The 23,409-nt window shown below is 43.9% G+C and overlaps 1 protein-coding gene across 2 annotated transcripts in view; it reads right to left on the bottom strand.

The window, feature by feature from the left end:
* The window catches only part of LOC110499502 (cAMP and cAMP-inhibited cGMP 3',5'-cyclic phosphodiesterase 10A), a 247,419-nt gene that overhangs the window by 56,163 nt on the left and 167,847 nt on the right, over window positions 1-23,409 (bottom strand). For both annotated transcript variants that reach the window (XM_090213143.1, XM_090213144.1), the window contains exons 3-6: window positions 18,079-18,116; window positions 7,568-7,676; window positions 2,937-2,986; window positions 469-609 (exon numbers count right to left, since the gene is read on the bottom strand). In XM_090213143.1, the coding sequence (XP_090069269.1) occupies window positions 469-609; window positions 2,937-2,986; window positions 7,568-7,676; window positions 18,079-18,116 (338 nt within the window). The remainder of the gene's footprint in view (window positions 1-468; window positions 610-2,936; window positions 2,987-7,567; window positions 7,677-18,078; window positions 18,117-23,409) is intronic.

Raw genomic sequence — 23,409 nt, 5'->3', positions numbered from 1 at the left:
GTTAGGGTGTTTGGGTTCGTGTTTTGGGTTCGTGTTTTGGGTTAGGGTTTTGGGTTAGGGTTTTGGGTTAGGGTGTTTGGGTTCGTGTTTTGGGTTCGTGTTTTGGGTTAGGGTGTTTGGGTAAGGGGGTTTGGGTTAGGGTGTTTGGGTTAGGGTGTTTTGGTTTAGGGTGTTTGGGTTAGGGTGTTTGGGTTAGGGTGTTTGGGTTAGGGTGTTTTGGGTTAGGGTGTTTGGGGTTAGGGTGTTTGGGTTAGGGTGTTTGGGTTAGGGTGTTTGGGTTAGGGGTTTTGGGTTAGGGTGTTTGGGTTAGGGTGTTTTGGGTTAGGGTGTTTGGGTTAGGGTGTTTGGGTTAGGGGTTTTGGGTTAGGGTGTTTTAGGTTAGGGTGTTTGGGTTAGGGTGTTTTGGGTTAGGGTGTTTGGGTTAGGGGTTTTGGGTTAGGGTTACATTTATAATATGTTGAATCTCACCCCTGTGATGTCCTCTACTAGCAGAGTTTGGCGTGTTGTGGCCACGTGTGTGGCGATGGTGGTCCCAAACGTGACCGGGCCAGCTGGGATGAGGGTGGGAGGACCGTCCTCAGCCACCGTTGGTTTAAACAAACACACACTCTGACGAGAGACCAGAGAGAGAGAGATGAACATGGGACAGACTCAATCAGGAAGGACCAGAGAGAGAGAGATGAACATGGTACAGACTCAATCAGGAAGGACCAGAGAGACACTCAATCAGGAAGGACCAGAGAGAGAGATGAACATGGGACACACTCAATCAGGAAGGACCAGAGAGACACTCAATCAGGAAGGACCAGAGAGACACTCAATCAGGAAGGACCAGAGAGAGAGATGAACATGGGACACACTCAATCAGGAAGGACCAGAGAGAGAGAGAGATGAACATGGGACACACTCAATCAGGAATGACCAGAGAGACACTCAATCAGGAAGGACCAGAGAGAGAGATGAACATGGGACACACTCAATCAGGAAGGACCAGAGAGACACTCAATCAGGAAGGACCAGAGAGACACTCAATTAGGAAGGACCAGAGAGGCACTCAATCAGGAAGGACCAGAGAGACACTCAATCACTTTCTATACACTACATCATGTTAGTCATTAACAGATGAACTAACACAAACGCTGAGATGAGATACGGGATACACTCAATGACTCACTTAAAAGGTGCAATCTGCAATATTTTCATTTCAATTAACGATGTACACACATTTATTATTGAGGATACAGTGGCTTGCGAAAGTATTCACCCCCCTTGGCATTTTTCCTATTTTGTTGCCTTACAACCTGGAATTAAAATATATTTTTTTGGAGGTTTAAATCATTTGATTTACACAACATGCCTACCACTTTGAAGATGCAAAATATTTTTTTATTGTGAAACAAACAAGAAATAAGACAAAAAAACTGAAAACTTGAGCGTGCATAACTATTCACCCCCCAAAGTCAATACATTGTGAGCCACCTTTTGCAGCCATTACAGCTGCAAGTCTCTTGGGGTATGTCTCTATAAGTTTGGCACATTTAGCCACTGGGATTTTTACCCATTCTTCAAGGCAAAACTGCTCCAGCTCCTTTAAGTTGGATGGGTTCTGCTGGTGTACAGCAATCTTTAGGTCATATCACAGATTCTCAATTTGATTGAGGTCTGGGCTTTGACTAGACCATTCCAAGTCATTTAATTGTTTCCCCTTTAACCACTCGAGTGTTGCTTTAGCAGTATGCTTAGGGTCATTGTCCTGCTGGAAGGTGAACCTCTGTCCCAGTCTCAAATCTCTGGAAGACTGAAACAGGTTTCCGTCAACAATTTCCCTGTAATTAGCGCCATTCATCATTCCTTCAATTCTGACCAGTTTCCCAGTCCCTGCCGATGAAAAACATCCCCACAGCATGATGCTGCCACCACCATGCTTCACTGTGGGGATGGTGTTCTCGGCCAAAAAGCTACATTTTAGTCTCATCTGACCAGAGTACCTTCTTCCATATGTTTGAGGAGTTTCCCATATGCCTTTTGGCAAACACACTTATTTTTTTCTATTTTTTTCTGGCCACTCTTCCGTAAAGCCCAGCTCTGTGTAGTGTACGGCTTAAAGTGGTCCTATGGACAGATACTCCAATCTCCACTGTGAGCTTTGCAACTCCTTCAGGGTTATCTTTGATCTCTTTGTTGCCTCTCTGATTAATGCCCTCCTTGCCTGGGCCGTGAGTTTTGGTGGGCGGCCCTCTCTTGGCAGGTTTGTTGTGGAGCCATATTCTTTCCATTTTTAATAATGGATTTAATGGTGCTCCGTGGGATGTTCAAAGTTTCAGATATTTTTTTATAACCAACCCTGATCTGTACTTCTCCACTACTTCCCTGACCTGTTTGGAGAGCTCCATGGTCTTCATGGTGCCGCTTGCTTGGTGGTGTTGCAGACTCTGGGGCCTTTCAGAACAGGTGTAGATATACTGAGATCATGTGACAGATCATGTGACACTTAGATTGCACACAGGTGGGCATTATCAAAATAATTATGTGACTTCAGAAGGTAATTGGTTGCACCAGATCTTATTTAGGGGCTTCATAACAAAGGGGGTGAATACATATGCACGCATCACTTCTCATTTTTTTGTAAAAAGAAAATTTAAAAAAATGTAAACAAGTTATTTTTTTCATTTTACTTCAACAATTTGGACTATTTTGTGTATGTCCATTACATGAAATCCAAATAAAAAATCTATTTAAATTCCAGGTTGTAATCCAACAAAATAGGAAAAAACGCCAAGGGGGATGAATACTTTTGCAAGGTACTGTATATAGTACATTGTAAATTCTTCATTAATTAAGGATTGTGGCTTTAACACTCATCACTCACTAGACTAGATCAGTGGAGCTCAGAGTAGTTGATCTGTGCTCCTCATCAGAATATATTGTTTACTTACATTGTTACATTCTCCCATGAAATAAAGGGCAAATCCATCTGCTTTCGTGGCTGATTAAAGACAAGAGATAAGAGAAAAGTTACCATCTGTAGTTCCACAGATGGTGTGGTGTACAGTAACTGCTGTGCGTGTGTGTTTGTGTGTGTGTGTGTGTGTGTGTGTGTGTGTTCGTGTGTGTGTGTGTGTGTGTGCGTGCGTGCGTGCGTGTGTGTGTGTGTTAGTGTGTGTGTGTGTGTGTGTGTGTGCATGCGAGCATGTGTGACTGGTGTACGGTGTGTGTTACGTGGTGGAGCGCAGGGCGAGCAGTGCACAGCCTGTCACATCCAATACTCCCACGCCTCATCAGGGCACTGCGGCAATGTCACAGTCTTCTACCAGCACGTATGCCCGCCCGCACACACACACACACACACACACACACACACACACACACACACACACACACACACACACACACACACACACACATAGCTCTGCCACAGACAGGGTCACTGGACACAGTAGACACAGCATCATGATGCACCATGATCCCAGGAGACTTCTAAGCTATGTGAAATATGGGTCATCAACCAAACCATGGCAAATGGTATGGGGATGGATTGAAAGGCTAGCTATGGGAGCAGGCTGTTAATGATATAATATACAGTACGGTTAGTGTCAGCTTAGCCTGGTCCCAGATCTGTTTGTCTAGCCAACTCCTATGGATGCAGTAAAATGTGACCAAAAATGACAGAGATACTGAAAAACAGCTTCTATTTCTTATAAGCATCGGGGTTACAGTCCCGAACTCCTTGAAAGCGGAAGCTCTACCCTTTAGCTCAGTGCGGATGTTGCCTGTAATCCATGGCTTCTGGTTGGGGAATGTACGTACAGTTACTGTGGGGACAACGTCCTCGATGCCATCAGAATAATCCCGGAACATATTCCAATCTGTGCTGCAAAACAGTCCTGTAGCATCTGCTTCATCTGACCACTTTTTTATTGACCGAGTCACTGGTGCTTCCTGCTTTAATTTTTGCTTGTAAGCAGGAATCAGGAGGATAGAATTATGGTCAGATTTGCCAAATGGAGGACAGGGGAGAGCTTTGTTTGCGTCTCTGTGTGTGGAGTAAAGGTGGTATAGAATGTTTTCCCCTCTGGTTGCACATTTAACATGCTGATAGAAATGAGGTAAGACTGATTTATGTTTCCCTGCATTAAAGTCCCCGGCCACTAGGAGCGCCGCCTCTGGATGAGCGGTTTCCTGTTTGCTTATGGCCTTATACAGCTCATTGAGTGCAATCTCAGTGCCAGCATTGGTCTGTGGTGGTATGTAGACTACTACCAATAATACTGATTACTGAGTCTCTTGGTAGATAGTGTGGTCTACAGCTTATCATGAGATACTCTACCTTAGGTGAGCAAAACCTCAAAACTTACTTAGATATCGTGCACCAGCTGTTGTTTACATAAATGCATAGGTCCCCACCCCATGTCTTACCAGAGGCTGCTGTTCTATCCTGCCGATAGAGTGTATAACCCGCCAGCTGTATGTTCTTAATGTCGTCGTTCAGCCACGACTCGGTGAAGCATAAGATATTACAGTTCGGAAAGGAATTTCAGCTTGGGAATTTGAACAAGCAAACTTTTACGTTACTGGCCTTACACTCTCTTAACCGGGTAGGCTAGGCTTCCTCCTTTTACTTCCTGCTTTAGGTCGAAAACATACAGACTGAGACAACGTCGTCACAAATCTGGGACCAGCGCCATTGACAAAATATTATGGGATATTAGAATCCCGTTGTCTTGACCTTTGTCATCTTCAGTGGGTACACACGTAATGGCCGCCATTATGCCACCCATTATGCCATCATTGACTTGAAAGGGGACGCCTGGTCTATGCATTGTATTTCTATGGTATGGTTAGTGTCTATACATTGTATTTCTATGGTTAGTGTCAGCCTGGTCCCAGTTCTATACATTGTATTTATATGGTATGGTTAGTGTCAGCCTGGTCCCAGTTCTATACATTGTATTTATATGGTATGGTTAGTGTCAGACTGGTCCCAGTTCTATACATTGTATTTATATGGTTAGTGTCAGCCTGGTCCCAGTTCTATACATTGTATTTCTATGGTTAGTGTCAGCCTGGTCCCAGTTCTATACATTGTATTTCTATGGTTAGTGTCAGCCTGGTCCCAGTTCTATACATTGTATTTCTATGGTTAGTGTCAGCCTGGTCCCAGTTCTATACATTGTATTTCTATGGTTAGTGTCAGCCTGGTCCCAGTTCTATACATTGTATTTCTATGGTTAGTGTCAGCCTGGTCCCAGTTCTATACATTGTATTTCTATGGTTAGTGTCAGCCTGGTCCCAGTTCTATACATTGTATTTCTATGGTTAGTGTCAGCCTGGTCCCAGTTCTATACATTGTATTTCTATGGTTAGTGTCAGCCTGGTCCCAGGTTGATGTCATAACAAATGTGACCAAAAATGGACCGTTGGAGTTGGCAAGATAACAACCAGATCTGGGACCAGGCTGAAACTGTCTTCAGTATGAGATGTCATGAAGTAGTGAAGTGAGGATATGATAAGGCAGATTAGCCTGCTAGCTACGAGGGGTTTACCCACCCGGTGTGTGTGTTTTATGTGTGTTATGTGTGTGTGTTATGTGTGTGTGTGTTATGTGTGAGTGAGTGAGTGAGTGTGCGTGTGCTATGTGTGTGTGTTATGTGTGAGTGAGTGAGTGAGTGTGCGTGTGCTATGTGTGTGTGTGTGTGTGTTATGTGTGAGTGAGTGAGTGTGCGTGTGCTATGAGTGAATGTAGGTGTGTGTGTGAATGTAGGTGTGTGTGTGAATGTACAGTTGAAGTCAGAAGTTTACATACACCTTAGCCAAATACATTTAAAGTCAGTTTTTCACAATTCCTGACACTTAATCCTCGTAAAAATGTCCTGTTTTAGGTCAGTTATGATCACCACTTTATTTTAAGAATGTGAAATGTCAGAATAATAGAAGAGAATGATTTATTTCAGCTTTTATTTTTTTCATCACATTCCCAGTGGGTGAGAAGTTTACATACAGTCAATTAGTATTTGGTAGCATTGCCTTTAAATTGTTTATCTTGGGTCAAACTTTTCGGGTAGCCTTCCACAAGCTTCCCACAATAAGTTGAGTGAATTTTGGCCCATTCCTCCTGACAGAGCTGGTGTAACTGAGTCAGGTTTGTAGGCCCCCTTGCTCGCACACAACTTTTCATTTCTGCCAACACATTTTCTACAGGATTGAGGTCAGGGCTTTGTGATGGCCACTCCAATACCTTGACTTTGTTGTCCTTAGGCTATTTTGCCACAACTCTGGAAGTATGCTTGGGGTCATTGTCCATTTGGAAGACACATTTGTGACCAAGCTTTAACTTCCTGGCTGATGTCTTGATATGTTGCTTCAATATATCCACATAATTTTCCTCCCTCATGATGCCATCTATTTTGTGAAGTGCACCAGTCCCTCCTGCAGCAAAGCACCCCCACAACATGATGCTGCCACCCCCATTTCTCAAAAAAGTACGATCTTTGTCCCCATGTGCAGTTACAAACCGAGGTCTGGCTTTTTATGGTGGTTTTGAAGCAGTGGCTTCTTCCTTGCTGAGCGGCCTTCCAGGTTATGTCGATAAAGGACTCGTTTTACTGTGGATATAGATACTTTTGTACCTGTTTCCTCCAGCATCTTTACAAGGTCCTTTGCTGTTGTTCTGGGATTGATTAGCACTTTTCGCACCAAAGTATGTTCATCTCTAGGAGAACGCGTCTTCTTCCTGAGTGGTATGACGGCTGCTTGGTCCCATGGTGTTTATACTTGCGTACTATTGTTTGTACAGATGAACGTGGTACCTTCAGGCATTTGGAAATTGCTCCCAAGGGTGAACCTGACTTGTGGAGGTCTACAATGTTTTTCTGAGGTCTTGGCTGATTTCTTTTGATTTTCCCATGATGCCAAGCAAAGAGGCACTGAGTTTGAAGGTAGACCTTGAAATACAATTGACTCAAATGATGTCAATTAGCCCATCAGAAGCTTCAACAGCCATGACGGCAGGGTGGCAGGGTAGCCTAGTGGTTAGAGCGTTGGACTAGTAACCGGAAGGTTGCGAGTTCAAACCCCCGAGCTGACAAGATACTGTCGTTCTGCCCCTGAACAGGCAGTTAACCCACTGTTCCCAGGCCGTCATTGAAAATAAGAATGTGTTCTTAACTGACTTGCCTGGTTAAATAAAGGTAAAAAAAAAAAAAAAAAAAAAAAAAAAAAAATGACATCATTTTCTGGAGTTTTCCAAGCTCTTTAAAGGCACAGTCAATGTAGTGTATGTAAACTTCTGACCCACTGGAATTGTGATTAAGTGAAATATAAGTGAAATAATCTGTAAACAATGGTTGGAAACATTGTGTCATGCACAAAGTAGATGTCCTAACTGACCTGCCAAAACTATAGTTTATGGAGGTGTTGAATGACTCCATCATAAGTGTATGTAAACTTCCGACTTCTACTGTATGTGTGTGTGTGTGTGTGTGTGTGTGTGTGTGTGTGTGTGTGTGTGTGTGTATGTGTGTGTGTTTATGTGTGTATGTGTGTGTGTGTGTGTGTGTGTGTTACCCACCTGTTTTGATGATGGTACACAGGTCATAGAGAAGCAGCTTAGTGTCCAGACACTGTTCCAGACAACTTGTGAGGTCATGCACCAACTTCTGCATGTTACTGTCCTGGTACTGTACCAGAGACACAAACGTTACACATACCATGAAACTGCCGACTGCACAAGTTGACTGTGATTGTAATCTAACTGTGAACATTTGCATTTGATTTTTCAATATAATTAATTGAGATTTTCCCCTTCATTATTCATTAACAATTGCTGCTGTTTTCCAGGGATTCCTAGGTTCCATTGAATCAAATTCATTAATGAATGTATTGCTTCATTAAAAGGCATCATCAGTCCTCACTCAGCCCTGATTAAAACACTCCCTCTCTCCATCTCGTTCTCTACCTCTCTCCATCTCTCTCCGCTTCTCTCCACCTCTCTCTCCACCTCCCTCCCTCCCTCCCTCCCCCATCTCTCTCTCCCTCCCTCCCTCTCTCCATTTCTCCCCCTCCACCTTTCTCCCTCCCTCTCTCCATCTCGTTCTCTACCTCTCTCCATCTCTCTCCACCTCCCTCCCTCCCTCCATCTCTCTCTCCCTCCCTCCCTCTTTCCATTTCTCCCCCTCCACCTTTCTCCCTCCCTCCCTCCCTCCCTCCCTCCCTCCCTCCCTCCCTCCCTCCCTCCCTCCCTCCCTCCCTCCATTTCTCCCCCTCCACCTTTCTCCCTCCCTCTCTCCATCTCTCTCTCCCTTGCTCCCTCTCTCCATTTCTTCCTCTCCACCTCTATCTCTCCATCTCTCTCGCCTGACTGCCCAGCTGAATGAGGAGCAGCTGTACATCTCTATACAGTGTTACATAACAGGCCCATGCCTCCCTCTCTCCTTCACAGGGCCAGAGAGAGAGAGAGAGAGAGAGAGAGAGAGAGAGAGAGAGAGAGAGAGAGAGAGAGAGAGAGAGAGAGAGAGAGAGAGAGAGAGAGAGAGAGAGAGAGAGAGAGAGAGAGAGAGAGAGAGAGAGAGAGAGAGAGAGAGAGAGAGAGAGAGAGAGAGAGGTCAGAACACGTTGATTCTCTCTCTTCCTCTCTCACTTCCCTCTCTATCCTCTGACGCTCCTTTTCTGGCCTAGCATGAGAAACGTGTTTACATTGACAAAAGACAATCAGACACAATCATTACAGACACACAAAAGAGTGAAGAGAATAACAACTTTTAAACAACTTTTAAATTCCTATATTATTAGCAGTAAACGTAGTGTACAATTTAAACTGTTACTACATCAGCTATGTACAGTGTTGTGACAATGTGCAACTAGTTGAATGTATGAACGATGAGGGGACATAAATGTATATTTACATTGGTGTTTCTGACCTACTGGTTGACCTTTTCCCGTGGCAGCAGGTGACACATTTTGCGGCTGGGATTGCACACTGCTGTGTTCCGCCTAACAGATACGGGAGTTTGTCAACATTTTGTTAGAATTCTTTGTGGGTTTGTTTAATTTGAGCGAAATATGTGCCTCTAATATGGTCATACATTTTGGCAGGAGTTTAGGAAGTGCAGCTCAGTTTCCACCTCATGTTGTGGGCCATATCCTGTCTTCTCTTGAGAGCCAGATCTGCCTACGGCTGTAAATAGTCAAGGCTTTTCTTAGTTTTGGGTCACTCACAGTACCTGACGTACTCTGCTACTGTATACTCTCTGTTAAGGCGCAAGGTAGAATTGAAATTTGCTCAGTTTCTTGGTTGATTTTTTCCAGTGTGTCAAATAGTTATATTTTTGCATTCTCAAAATTTGTTTGGCTCAAATGGTGTTGTTGCCCTTGGGGATCTGTGGGCTGTTTGTATTTGTGAACAAAGAGCCAGAACCAGCTGGCTGAGGGGACTCTTTTCTAGGTTCATGTCATTACAGGTTAAGGCTTTGTGGTGGTTGTGGAATTTAAAAACTATTTTCTGTATTTTGACAATTAGTGGGTCCTAAATTTGCTCTGCATGCATTATTTTGGGGTTTTCTTTGTATGATGAGGATATTTTTGCAGAATTCTGCATGCAGAGTCACACTTCTTGGGAATTCTTGGTTGGTGAGTGGACCCCAAACCTCACATCCATAAAAGGCAATGGGTTCTATAACTGTATAATAATATATATATAACTGTAACGGAGTATCTTTTTGCCAAGATCCTAATTGGGATGTCAAATGTTATGTTCCTTTTTATTTATTTTTTATTTTTTTATTTCATCATTTAACCAGTAGCAAGCCTTTTTTTTTGCCATGTCTCTCAGATTGTTCACAGCCTTGTGGAAGTTACCTGAGGTGCTGATGTTTAGGCTGAGGTATGTGTAACTCTATGTGTGCTCTAGGGCAACGGTGTCCTGGCATCTGTACCTTTTTTGGAACACAATTATTTTTTTTCCTACTGAGCCCAAGTCTGACAGAATCTGTACAGAAGATCAAGGTGCTGTTGTAGCATCGCCTTGGTTGGAGACAGAAGCACCAGATAATCTGCAAAAAGTAGACATTTGATTTCAGAATCTAGTTGAGGTGCTGCAGACTATTCTAGTCATTAATATACATCTTGAAGAGGGTGGGGCTCAAGCTGCATCCCTGTCTCACTCCCCGGCCCCGAGGGAAGAAATATGTGTGTTTATTGCCAATTTTGAACGCGTACACTTATGTTGGCGTACATTTATTTTAAAACATCGTAGGCCCCCCCTAAAAAAACCTTTCCAGCAGTTTATACAGCAGGCCCTCATGCTAAATTGAGTCAAAAGCCTATTTTTTTTCTATATCAACAAACCATGAGACGACTTTGCTTTTGTTTTGTTTTGCTTGTATGTCAATTAGGGTGCAGGGTGTATACGTGGTCTGTCGTATGATATTTTTGATAAGAAGTCAATTTGACAGTTGTTTTCACTGAGAAAACGTTAGAATTTGCTGTTGATGAGGATGTATTGTTCTTGATTTATTTAATTTTATACATATGATATGTTAGCTGATATGATATAATGTCCAAGGCTTTCTACTGCTAAGTGTACACCTTCACTATTGAAGGGGAACATTTTGTCCAGGGAGTTGTCTAAGGAGGGATTGAATTTTTTATTTTTTTTGCCAATTGTTCTTTGGTAACTTTCTACACAATCGTCCTTCCATCTATAGCATTTATTAATAGCATGCAGTTTGTTGGGCTTTGATTCCTCATGGTTAGGTATTGCTCTGTTCAAGTAGGCTGTGATTTGGCTATGGTTTGATAAGGTTGTCAGTGGGCTGACTGGGAATGCTCTGAGAGACTCTGGGTTTAGGTCTGTGGCTTCCTGGGTGGCGCAGCGGTCTAAGACACTACATCTCAGTGCAAGAGGTGTCACTACAGTCCCTGGTTTGAATCCAGGCTTCATCACATCTGGGTGTGATTGGGACTAGCATAGGGCGTCGCACAATTGGTCCAGCGTCGTCAAGGTTTTGCCGGGGTAGGCCATCATTGTAAATTAGAATTTGTTCTTAACTGACTTGTTAAATAAAGGTTAAATTTAAAAAAAAGTTGTCTTCAGTACTGCTGCAAAGGGATGCACTGTACCTACTTTTGGAGTCCTCTTGAAGTCTACCATTGACTATGTACAGACTGAGCTGCAGGAGTTGTGATGTTGGTTGTTTTGTCATAGTTGTGTCTAGGGCGGCATATGGGGGAGGGAATGGTGTCACATCCAGGTTAGCTGTATGTCCCGCAGGTCACGCAGGTCTGGGCTGTGTGTCAGTTGCTCTGTTGCTCCTGTGTAATGTGTTGGGGATGCGGTTGAGGGTGATGTCCTTTAGGGTCCTGGCGAAGGTGGGGACTGCGGGCTTGTGGAGGTGGACCTGGTCATAAAGGCTGTCCAAGTCCAGGGTGGAGTGGTGGGCCAGGTAGACATTAGGTTTTGAGACACAGTCAAGGGAAAGGCTTACGTTTACCCGCTGTGTCGTAGCAGGGTGGAAATATTTTTGTGGAATCAGGGTAGACATTTCCCCACTCGTGAGTTGGGGAAAGTGGAAGAAGCTTTATCAGTCACTTCCTTGAGTGTTGTGGCCACACTTCCCTGCTTTGCCCTCAGGTCATTTGTTTCTGTGTGAATTATTATGTGTCTGTGTGACCCTAGTTGGTCCTCAGATAGCAGGTCTTGGTGCCCAAACACCTGTGTGTTTGGGCACCAGAGTTTAGACACTGTGTGTTTGAGCACCAGAGTTTAGACACTGTGTTTTTGGGGAACAATGTATTTTGCTGTATGTATTTCCTGTTTCCTGTTTGAGTACATAAGAAGTACAATCTGTGGCTTTTTTGTGTCTTCAGTGTGTGTGGGAGGGGCTTGACAGGATGGGTTCTAGGAGCGGGTGGTGTCTCCTGGGTTGATGGGTCTTCATTTATCTGTTCTGCTGTGATGTTGAGGCTGTGGTCCGAGTCTAGGGTTCTTCTGCTAGCTTCTCTGCTGGGGTGGCCAGCTCTCTCATGGGTTGTTCTCTTTTGCAACTTCAAGTGCATCTTCTCCTGCCACTGGGCCTCCTTCTGCTCCTCCTCTTTTTCCTGTTGATGCTGTCTCACAGAGTGCAAGCATGTCTCTATCCTCCTCCAGCTCTCTGGGTCTGATTGAAAGGACGTTGTTATGCTGGACTGTTGTCTGGGTCTGGTTGAGGGGGTGGTGTTGTGATGGACTGTTGTCTGGTTGAGGGGGTGGTGTTGTGCTGGACTGTTGTCTGGTTGACAGGGTGTTGTTGAGCTGGACTGTTGTCTGGTTGACAGGGTGTTGTTGAGCTGGACTGTTGTCTGGGTCTGGTTGAGGGGGTGTTGTTGAGCTGGACTGTTGTCTGGGTCTGGTTGACAGGGTGTTGTTGAGCTGGACTGTTGTCTGGGTCTGGTTGAGGGGGTGTTGTTGAGCTGGACTGTTGTCTGGGTCTGGTTGAGGGGGTGTTGTTGTCTGGTTCAGGGGGTGTTGTTGTGATGGACTGTTGTCTGGGTCTGGTTGAGGGGGTGTTGTTGAGCTGGACTGTTGTCTGGGTCTGGTTGACAGGGTGTTGTTGAGCTGGACTGTTGTCTGGGTCTGGTTGAGGGGGTGTTGTTGAGCTGGACTGTTGTCTGGGTCTGGTTGAGGGGGTGTTGTTGTCTGGTTCAGGGGGTGTTGTTGAGCTGGACTGTTGTCTGGGTCTGGTTGAGGGGGTGTTGTTGAGCTGGACTGTTGTCTGGGTCTGGTTGAGGGGGTGTTGTTGTCTGGTTCAGGGGGTGTTGTTGAGCTGGACTGTTGTCTGGGTCTGGTTGACAGGGTGTTGTTGAGCTGGACTGTTGTCTGGGTCTGGTTGAGGGGGTGTTGTTGAGCTGGACTGTTGTCTGGGTCTGGTTGAGGGGGTGTTGTTGTCTGGTTCAGGGGGTGTTGTTGAGCTGGACTGTTGTCTGGGTCTGGTTGAGGGGGTGTTGTTGAGCTGGACTGTTGTCTGGGTCTGGTTGAGGGGGTGTTGTTGTCTGGTTCAGGGGGTGTTGTTGAGCTGGACTGTTGTCTGGGTCTGGTTGACAGGGTGTTGTTGAGCTGGACTGTTGTCTGGGTCTGGTTGACGGGGTGTTGTTGTCTGGTTCAGGGGGTGTTGTTGTGCTGGAATGTTGTCTGGGTCTGGTTGAGGGGGTGTTGTTGTGATGGACTGTTGTCTGGGTCTGGTTGAGGGGGTGGTGTTGTGCTGGACTGTTGTCTGGTTGAGGGGATGTTGTTGTGATGGACTGTTGTCTGGGTCTGTTGACTGGAGTAAGGTGACCTGTTGTTCGAGCTCCACCTGCCTTACTTCCACCTGGGTGACCCTCTGCTTGGGGTTGCTCGTCTGTGGGGCTGTTTATGGATCTGGTCTGACACCCTCTGGCTGGGGGAGTCGTCACCAGGAGAGAGCTCCTCTTTGATTCTGTGATAGTTCAGCTGAACAGTTTGGGGTTGCCCTGTTCCAGAACATCCACTGGCATGGCGCAGTACAGGTTGACATTGGCTGTCTCAGTCCTCAGTCTCAGTTGTCTAGTATCCGGAATTTCCACCCATCGTTAACACCCCCCCCCCCTTAACAGAGGGGTAGTGTGTTAATATAGCACTGTGCCATGCCAGGGGATGGTCTGGTTAATATAGCACTGTGCCATGCCAGGGGATGGTATGGTTAATATAGCACTGTGCCAGGGGATGGTCTGGTTAATATAGCACCATGCCAAGGGATGGTCTGGTTAATATAGCACTGTGCCAGGGGATGGTCTGGTTAATATAGCACAGTGCCAGGGGATGGTCTGGTTAATATAGCACTGTGCCAGGGGATGGTCTGTGAGGAAGATTAAGTTCCTTATGTGCAGCAGTCAGCAACTCTAGGAGCTTTGTTTTGTACTTTCTGTGCCTTCTCATTTTCTTTTTTTTCTTTTTTTACATCCAAGGGGTACTGTACTGTGATGACCTCTGAGGCCAAAGAGGCCTCTGCATTTGGGTGGGGGCGGCTGTGAAACTCTGCTGCCATTGTTGGGCTCAAAGTGCTTTCAAACATCTCACTTGACACCTCGCTGCAAATTGAAGTTGGAGCCGTTGTCTGTTCTCTCCTAGTTAAGCTCGGTCGCCTTAATGACTTAGCATTCAAAATATCAATTCAATTCAATACAAAAGGCTTTTTTGGCATGGGGAAAAAGAAGTGAAATAGAAATGAACAGTAAACATTACACTCACAGAAGTTCCAAAGGAATAGAGACTTTTCTATGTCATATTATGTATATGTCATTACAGTGTCGTAATGATGTGCAAATAGTTCAAGTACAAAAGGGAAAATAAATCAACGTAAATATGGGTTGTTTTTACAATGGTGTTTGTTCTTCACTTCACGGCCCTTTTCTTGTGGCTACAGGTCACCAATCTTGCTGCTGTGATGGCACACTGTGGAATTTCACCCAGTAGATATGGGAGTTTATCAAAATTGGATTTGTTCTCAAATTCTTTGTGGGTCTGTGTAATCTGAGGGAAATATGTGTCTCTAATATGGTCATACATTTGGCAGGAGGTTAGGAAGTGCAGCTCAGTTTCCACCTCATTTTGTGGGCAGTGTTCATATAGACTGTCTTCTCTTGAGAGCCATGTCTGCCTACGGTGGCCTTTCTCAATAGCAAGGCTATGCTCACTGAGTCTGTACATAGTCAAAGCTTTCCTTCATTTTGGGTCAATCACAGTGGTCAGGTATTCTGCTTTGTAATAGCATTCTAGTTTGCTCAGTTTTTTGTTAATTATTTCCAATGTGTCAAGTAATTATCTTTTTGTTTTCTCATGATTTGGTTGGGTCTAATTGTGTTGCTGTCCTGGGGCTCTGTGGGGTCTGTTTGTGTTTGTGAACAGAGCCTCAGGACCAGCTTGATTAGGGGACTCTTCTCGAGGTTCATCACTCTGTAGGTGATGGCTTTGTAATGGAAGGTTTGGGAATCATTTCCTTTTAGGTGGTTGTAGAATTGAACGTCTCTTTTCTGGAATTTGATAATTGCCGAATATCGGCGTAATTCTGCTCTGCATGCATTATTTGGTGTTCTACGTTGTACACGGAGGATATTTTTGCAGAATTCTGCATGCGAAGTCGCACTTTGGTGTTTGTCCCATTTAGTTAATTCTAGGTTGGTGAGCGGATCCCAGACCTCACAACCATAAAGGGCAATGGGTTCTATAACTGGTTCAAGTATTTTTAGCCAGATCCTAACTGGCATGTTGATTTGATGTTCCTTTTGATGGAGTAGAAGGCTCTTCTTGCCTTGTCGCTCAGATCGTTCACAGCTTTGTGGAAGTTACCTGTGGCGCTGATGTTTAGGCCGAGGTACAGTACATTAGGAAAGTATTCAGACCCCTTGACTTTTTCCACATTTTGTTACATTACAGCCTTATTCTAAAATGGATTAAATAAAAACATGTCCTCATCATTCTACACGCAATAGCCCATAAAGACACTGCAAAAACAGTTTTTTTTGCAGTTATTAAAAATAATAAACAGAAATACCTTATTTACATGAGTATTCAGACACTTTGCTATGAGAATCGAAATTGAACTCAGGTGCATCCTGTTTCCATTGATCATCCTTGAGATGTTTCTACAACTTGGAGTCCACCTGTGGTAAATTCAATTGATTGGATGTGATTTGGTAAGGCACACTCCTGTCTATATAAGGTCCCACAGTTGACAGTGCAGGTCAGAGCAAAAACCAAGCCATGAGGTTGAAGAAATTGTCCATAGAGCTCAGAGACAGCATTGTGTCGATGCACAGATCTGGGGAAGGGTACCAAAACATTTCTGCAGCATTGAAGGTCCCCAAGAACACAGTGGCCTCCACCATTCCTAAATGATAGAAGTTTGGTACCACCAAGACTCTTCCTAGAGCTGGCCGCCCTGCCAAACTGAGCAATCGGGGGAGAAGGGCCTTGGTCAGGGAGGGAGGTGACCAAGAACCCGATGGTCAATCTGACAGAGCTCCAGAGTTCCTCTGTGGAGATGGGAGAATTTTCCAGAAGGACAACCATCTCTGCATCACTCCAACAATCCGGCATTTATGGTAGAGTGGCCAGACGGAAGCCACTCCTCAGTAAAATGCACATGACAGCCTGCTTGGAGTTTGCCAAAAGGCACTTAAGGACTCTCAGACCATGAGAAACAAGATTCTCTCAAACAAGATTGAACTATTTAGCTTGAATGCCAAGCGTCACGTCTGGAGGAAACCTGGCACCATCCCTACGGTGAGGTGTGGTGGCAGCATCATGCTGGGAGGGATGTCTTTCAGTGGCAGGGACTGGGAGACTAGTCAGGATCGAGGGAAAGATGAACGGAACAAAGTACAGCGAGATCCTTGGTGAAAACCTGCTCCAGAGCACTCAGGACCTCAGACTGAGGCAAAGGTTCACCCTTCAACAGGACAACGACCCTAAGCACACAGCCAAGACAACGCAGGAGTAGCTTTGGGACAAGTCTCAATGTCCTTGAGTGGCCCAGCCAGAGCCCGGATTTGAACCCGATCAAACATCTCTGGAGACCTGAAAATAGCTGTGCAGCGAAGCTCTCCATCCAACAGAGCTTGAGAGGATCTGCAGAGAGGAAAAGGAGACACCTAAATACAGGTGTACCAAGCTTGTAGCATCATACCCAAGAAGACTCGAGGCTGTAATCACTGCCAAAGGTGCTTCAGCAAAGTAATGAGCAAAGGGTATGAATACTCATGTAAATGTGATTTTCCTTTATATATTTCCTTTATATTTTTTTTTTTGAAAGAAAAAGAAAAGCACATTTTTGTCCATTATAACAACATCAAATTGATCAGAAATACAGTGTAGACATTGTTAATGTTGTAAATGACTATTGTAGCTGGAAACTGCTGATTATTTTTATGGAATATCTACATAGGCGTACAGAGGCCCATTATCAGCAACCATCACTCCTGTGTTCCAATGGCACATTGTTTTAGCTAATCCCAAGTTTATCATTTTAAAAGGCTAATTGATCATTAGAAAACCCTTTTGCAATTATGTTAGCACAGCTGACAACTGTTGTGCTAATTAAAGAAGTAATAAAACTGTCCTTCTTTAGACTAGTTGAGTATCTGGAGCATCAGCATTTGTGGGTTTGATTACAGGCTTAAAATGGCCAGAAACAACGGATTTTCTTCTGAAACTCGTCAGTCTAGTCTTCTTCTGAGCAAGTAAGGCTATTCCATGTGAGAAATTGTCAAGAAACTGAAGATCTCGTACACAGCTGTGAACTACTCCTTTCACAGAACAGAGCAAACTGGCCCTAACCAGAATAGAAAGAGGAGGGGGAGGCCCCGGTGCACAACTGAGCAAGAGGAAAAGTACATTAGAGTTTCTAGCTTGAGAAACAGACGCCTCACAAGTCCTCAACTAGCAGCTTCATTAAATAGTACCCGCAAAACACCAGTCTCAAGGTCAACAGTGAAGAGACGACTCCGGGATGCTGGCCTTCTAGGCAGAGTTGCAAAGAAAAAGCCATGTCTCAGTTAGTCTGGTTGGATGCTACATAAAAAGTTAAAACAGACAGACGGACAGACGGACACACAGACACACAGACACACAGACACACAGACAGACAGACAGACAGACAGACAGACAGACAGACCGACACACAGACACACAGACACACAGACACACAGACAGACAGACAGACAGACAGACAGACAGACAGACAGACACACAGACACACAGACAGACAGACAGACAGACAGACAGACAGACAGACAGACCGACACACAGACACACAGACACACAGACAGACAGACAGACCGACACACAGACACACAGACAGACAGACAGACAGACCGACACACAGACAGACAGACAGACAGACAGACAGACAGACACACAGACAGACACACAGACACACAGACAGACAGACAGACACACAGACACACAGACAGACAGACAGACACACAGACACACAGACAGACAGACAGACAGACAGACAGACAGACAGACAGACAGACACACAGACAGACAGACAGACAGACCGACATACAGACGGACGCAACACTTACCCTGCTGCCTTCTTTAGCTGATGATGATGATGACGTGTCTGAAAGAAGAAGATGAAACAAGCTGTTACACTGCAGTGGAGGAGACAAGGCAACAAGACAAAGGAAACAAGGAGACTAGCTAGGAGACATGGTCCCAGAATTCATGTGCTCATTACAACAAAACTCAGCAAAAAAAGAAACGTCCCTTTTTCAGGACCCTGTCTTTCAAAGATAAATCGTAACAATCCAAATAAATTCACAGATCTTCATTGTAAAGGGTTTAAACACTGTTTCTCTAACTTCACAGATCTTCATTGTAAAGGGTTTAAACACTGTTTCCCATGGTTTTCAATGAACCATAAACAATTAATGAACATGCACCTGTGGAACGGTCGTTAAGACACTAACAGCTTACAGACGGTAGGCAATAAGTGCTCTTCACTGACGAGTTGCGGTTTTGTCTCACCAGGGGTGATGGTCGGATTCGCGTTTATCATTGAAGAAATGAGCGTTACACCGAGGCCTGTACTCTGGAGTGGGATTGATTTGGAGGTGGAGGGTCTGTCATGGTCTGAGGCGGTGTGTCACAGCATCATCGGACTGAGCTTGTTGTCATTGCAGGCAATCACAACGTTATATGTTATAATGTAGCCTAAACACCGATCAGAAACATTTAGCATGTTATAATGTAACCTAAATCACTGATCAGAAACATGTAGCATGCTATAATGTAGCCTAAATCCCTGATCAGAAACATGTAGCATGCTACAATGTAGCCTAAATCACTGATCAGAAACATTTAGCATGCTATAATGTAGCCTAAATCACTGATCAGAAACATTTAGCATGCTATAATGTAGCCTAAATCACTGATCAGAAACATTTAGCATGCTATAATGTAGCCTAAATCACTGATCAGAAACATTTAACATGCTATAATGTAGCCTAAATCACCGATCAGAAACATTTAGCATGTTATAATGTAGCCTAAATCACCGATCAGAAACATTTAGCATGTTATAATGTAACCTAAATCACCGATCAGAAACATGTAGCATGCTATAATGTAGCCTAAATCACCGATCAGAAACATTTAGCATGTTATAATGTAGCCTAAATCACCGATCAGAAACATTTAACATGCTATAATGTAGCCTAAATCACTGATCAGAAACATTTAGCATGCTATAATGTAGCCTAAATCACTGATCAGAAACATTTAGCATGCTATAATGTAGCCTAAATCAAGAGTTATCTATCACTGATCAGAAACATTTAGCATGCTATAATGTAGCCTAAATCACTGATCAGAAACATGTAGCATGCTATAATGTAGCCTAAATCACTGATCAGAAACATGTAGCATGCTATAATGTAGCCTAAATCACTGATCAGAAACATTTAGCATGCTATAATGTAGCCTAAATCAAGAGTTATCTATCACTGATCAGAAACATTTAGCATGCTATAATGTAGCCTAAATCACTGATCAGAAACATGTAGCAGTGTAGTCCTGTGGTTATTGAAACTCCAAAAGCCTGCGGAGGAAGTTGTGAAATATGAACCTGAGACACACATGCTTTTTGAAAATAGGATTAATGGGTGTCATGATGAAGATAAGTCTCTACGCTCATTAACATAGTAGAGTTGGAAAGAAACATGGATCAAAAAAGCATCTGGCCTGTTTAAAAATATCACCCCCCCCCCCCCCCCCCCCCCCGAATTTTGTCTCATCGCTGCAACTCCCCAACAGACTCGGGAGAGGCAAAGGTTGAGAGCAGGGCTGGACCCTTTGGGCTGGACCCAAGGTAATAGTTGATACAATGTTTCAAGTTCGTTGCAGACAGGCCATGTGTAGCCAATGCGATTTATAGGATATTTATTTTTATCAGGATATTGGAGGCTGCAATGTTTTTATTTGCTGGCTTTATGTAGCCTATTTTTTACATAATTGGCAACAGAAGTTCGTTTTTAAGTTTGCATCATTTTCATTTAGAATTGGATAGAATTTTGATTACTACAAACTACATGACAATGATTTTGAGATATGACGGCATTATTATAAATTAAATTAAACTGTTTCACGAAAATGTGCATATGAAAACCATAACTGGCATGCAGATTGGTAGAAATTGTAAAATAAACTAGCATTCGACATGACTCCTCGTGTCGCATCTTACCGGGCAACTTCAGGAGAGTAACGTCAGAATCTGAGCCAGCCAGCAGGAGCGGGAGGAGAACAGTTGGGTCAGCTGAATTTTTTTTAAATTCTGGCTATCTAGATCTCTGACACCCTCTTGAGGCGTTTGACTTAAAGCATTAGACAAGCTCAATACATAGGGTAGCCTAGTGGTTAGAGCGTTGGACTAGTAACTGGAAGGTTGCGAGTTCAAACCCCCGAGCTGACAAGGTACAAATCTGTCGTTCTGCCCCTGAACAGGCAGTTAACCCACTGTTCCCAGGCCGTCATTGAAAATAAGAATTTGTTCTTAACTGACTTGCCTGGTTAAATAAAGGTAAAAAAAATAAACATATACAGTAGTTGATTTTATTAAAACACATGGGGTGTGTCTATCTATGGATAAAACAAGTTTAAAAATGTAGACCCAAACGATTGGTGGAAAGAACAGATGTCTTTCGGTCGACCAAGATTTTGTTTGTTTGTCGGGGACAGCCCTACTGATCGGGTCGATGTGTCTGGTCTGTGTTTTGAACAAAAAAACTAATTCATTGTTTAATTTGCATGCCGCAGCCATGGTTACACAAACCTTTAACAATTAAACAATTAAACAATTAAACTCTATGTATGTTATTTTTATTAGTCTGTTGTTTCTTCTTATGTATGTGTCTAAACCAATAACAATTTTATAATTATTTATATATTTTTTATGACTTAAAAAAAAGAAAAAAATGTACAGCCAAAATACCGTAAATCCTATGTGAAAGCAGCATTTGTAACATGTGAAGGGGGCTGTATTGTGTGTCTCGAAGGAAGACGGAGCTGTCGTGTGTTTGTTGTTTTAAACATTCCTTCAGAGAGCACTGGCTTTCCAAACCTAGCCCAGGGAGCTATTTTAGACTGAAGCACAGCAGTAAGTCCTCACAATGACGTCAATGCAGAACCACAATGCTATAGGCCCAATCCCAACGTATGTGTGTGTGTGTGGGGGGGGGACCTAAATCATAAAACAAGGAACATTCTCCCTCGAGGTGACATTTCCCAAAAGCTTTAGGGTTGTATTTACAATTAGGGTTAGTGTTAGAATTAGGGTAAGGGGTTAGTGGTTAGGTTTAGGCTTTGGGTTATGGGTTAGGCTTATGGGTTAAGGTTAGGGTTACAGTTAGGTTTAGGGTTAGTGGTTATGTTTTGGGTTAAGGGTTACGGGTTAAGCTTAGGCTTAGGTTTAGGGTTAGTGGTTAGGTTTAGGGTTAGTGGTTAGTGGTTAGGTTAAGGGGTTAAGGTTAGGGTTAAGTTTAGGGCTAGGGTTAGGTTTTGGGTTAAGGGTTACGTTTAGGTTAAGGGTTACGGTTAGGTTTAGGTTGGGTTAAGGGTTAGGGTTAGGGGTTAGGGTTAAGGTTAGGGTAAGGTATACTGCTATAGGCCCAACCCCAACAGCAGACCAAGACTGAATTACAACTGTAAACTTACTATATTATACCACACACATCCTGCATACTACCACACACATCCTGCATACTACCACACACATCATGCATACTACCACACACATCCTGCATACTACCACACACATCATGCATACTACCACACACATCCTGCATACTACCAAACACATACTGCATACTACCACACACATCCTGCATACTACCACACACATCCTGCATACTACCACACACATCATGCATACTACCACACACATCCTGCATACTACCACACACATCATGCATACTACCACACACATCCTGCATACTACCAAACACATACTGCATACTACCACACGCATCCTGCTTACTAACACACAAATCCTGCATACTACCACACACATCCTGCATACTACCAAACACATCCTGCATACTACCACACAAATCCTGCATACTACCAAACACATCCTGCATACTACCACACACATCCTGCATACTACCACACACATCCTGCATACTACCACACACATCCTGCATACTACCACACATATCCTGCATACTACCACACACATACTGCATACTACCACACACATCCTGCATACTACCACACACATCCTGCATACTACCAAACATATACTGCATACTACCACACACATCCTGCATACTACCACACACAATCTGCATACTACCACACACATACACACACATACTGCATACTACCACACACATCCAGCATACTACCACACACATCTTGCATACTACCACACACACACACACACACACACATACTGCATACTACCACACACATCCAGCATACTACCACACACATACTGCATACTACCACACACACACACACACACACACATACTGCATACTACCACACACATCCTGTATACTACCACACACACACATACTGCATACTACCACACACACACATACTGCATACTACCACACACACACACACATACTGCATACTACCACACACATACTGCATGCTACCACACACACACACACACACATACTGCATACTACCACACACACACACATACTGCATACTACCACACACACACATACTGCATACTACCACACACATACTGCACACTACCACACACACACTGCACACTACCACACACACACATACTGCATACTACCACACATACTGCATACTACCGCACACACACACACACACACATACTGCATACTACCACACATATCCTGCATACTAACACACACATACTGCATACTACCACACACATCCTGCATACTACCACACACATCCTGCATACTACCAAACACATCATGCATACTACCACACACATCCTGCATACTACCACACACATCATGCATACTACCACACACATCCTGCATACTACCAAACACATACTGCATACTACCACACACATCCTGCATACTACCACACACATCCTGCATACTACCACACACATCATGCATACTACCACACACATCCGCATACTACCACACACATCATGCATACTACCACACACATCCTGCATACTACCAAACACATCCTGCATACTACCACACAAATCCTGCATACTACCAAACACATCCTGCATACTACCACACACATCCTGCATACTACCACACACATCCTGCATACTACCACACACATCCTGCATACTACCACACATATCCTGCATACTACCACACACATACTGCATACTACCACACACATCCTGCATCCTACCACACACATCCTGCATACTACCAAACACATACTGCATACTACCA

This window comes from Oncorhynchus mykiss, chromosome 20 (assembly GCF_057628025.1).
Source record: "Oncorhynchus mykiss isolate SJ-2025 chromosome 20, ASM5762802v1, whole genome shotgun sequence".
Taxonomy (NCBI): Eukaryota; Metazoa; Chordata; class Actinopteri; order Salmoniformes; family Salmonidae; genus Oncorhynchus; species Oncorhynchus mykiss.
Note: the sequence above shows the minus strand (reverse complement) of the source record. Positions and strands in the feature narration are given on the sequence as shown.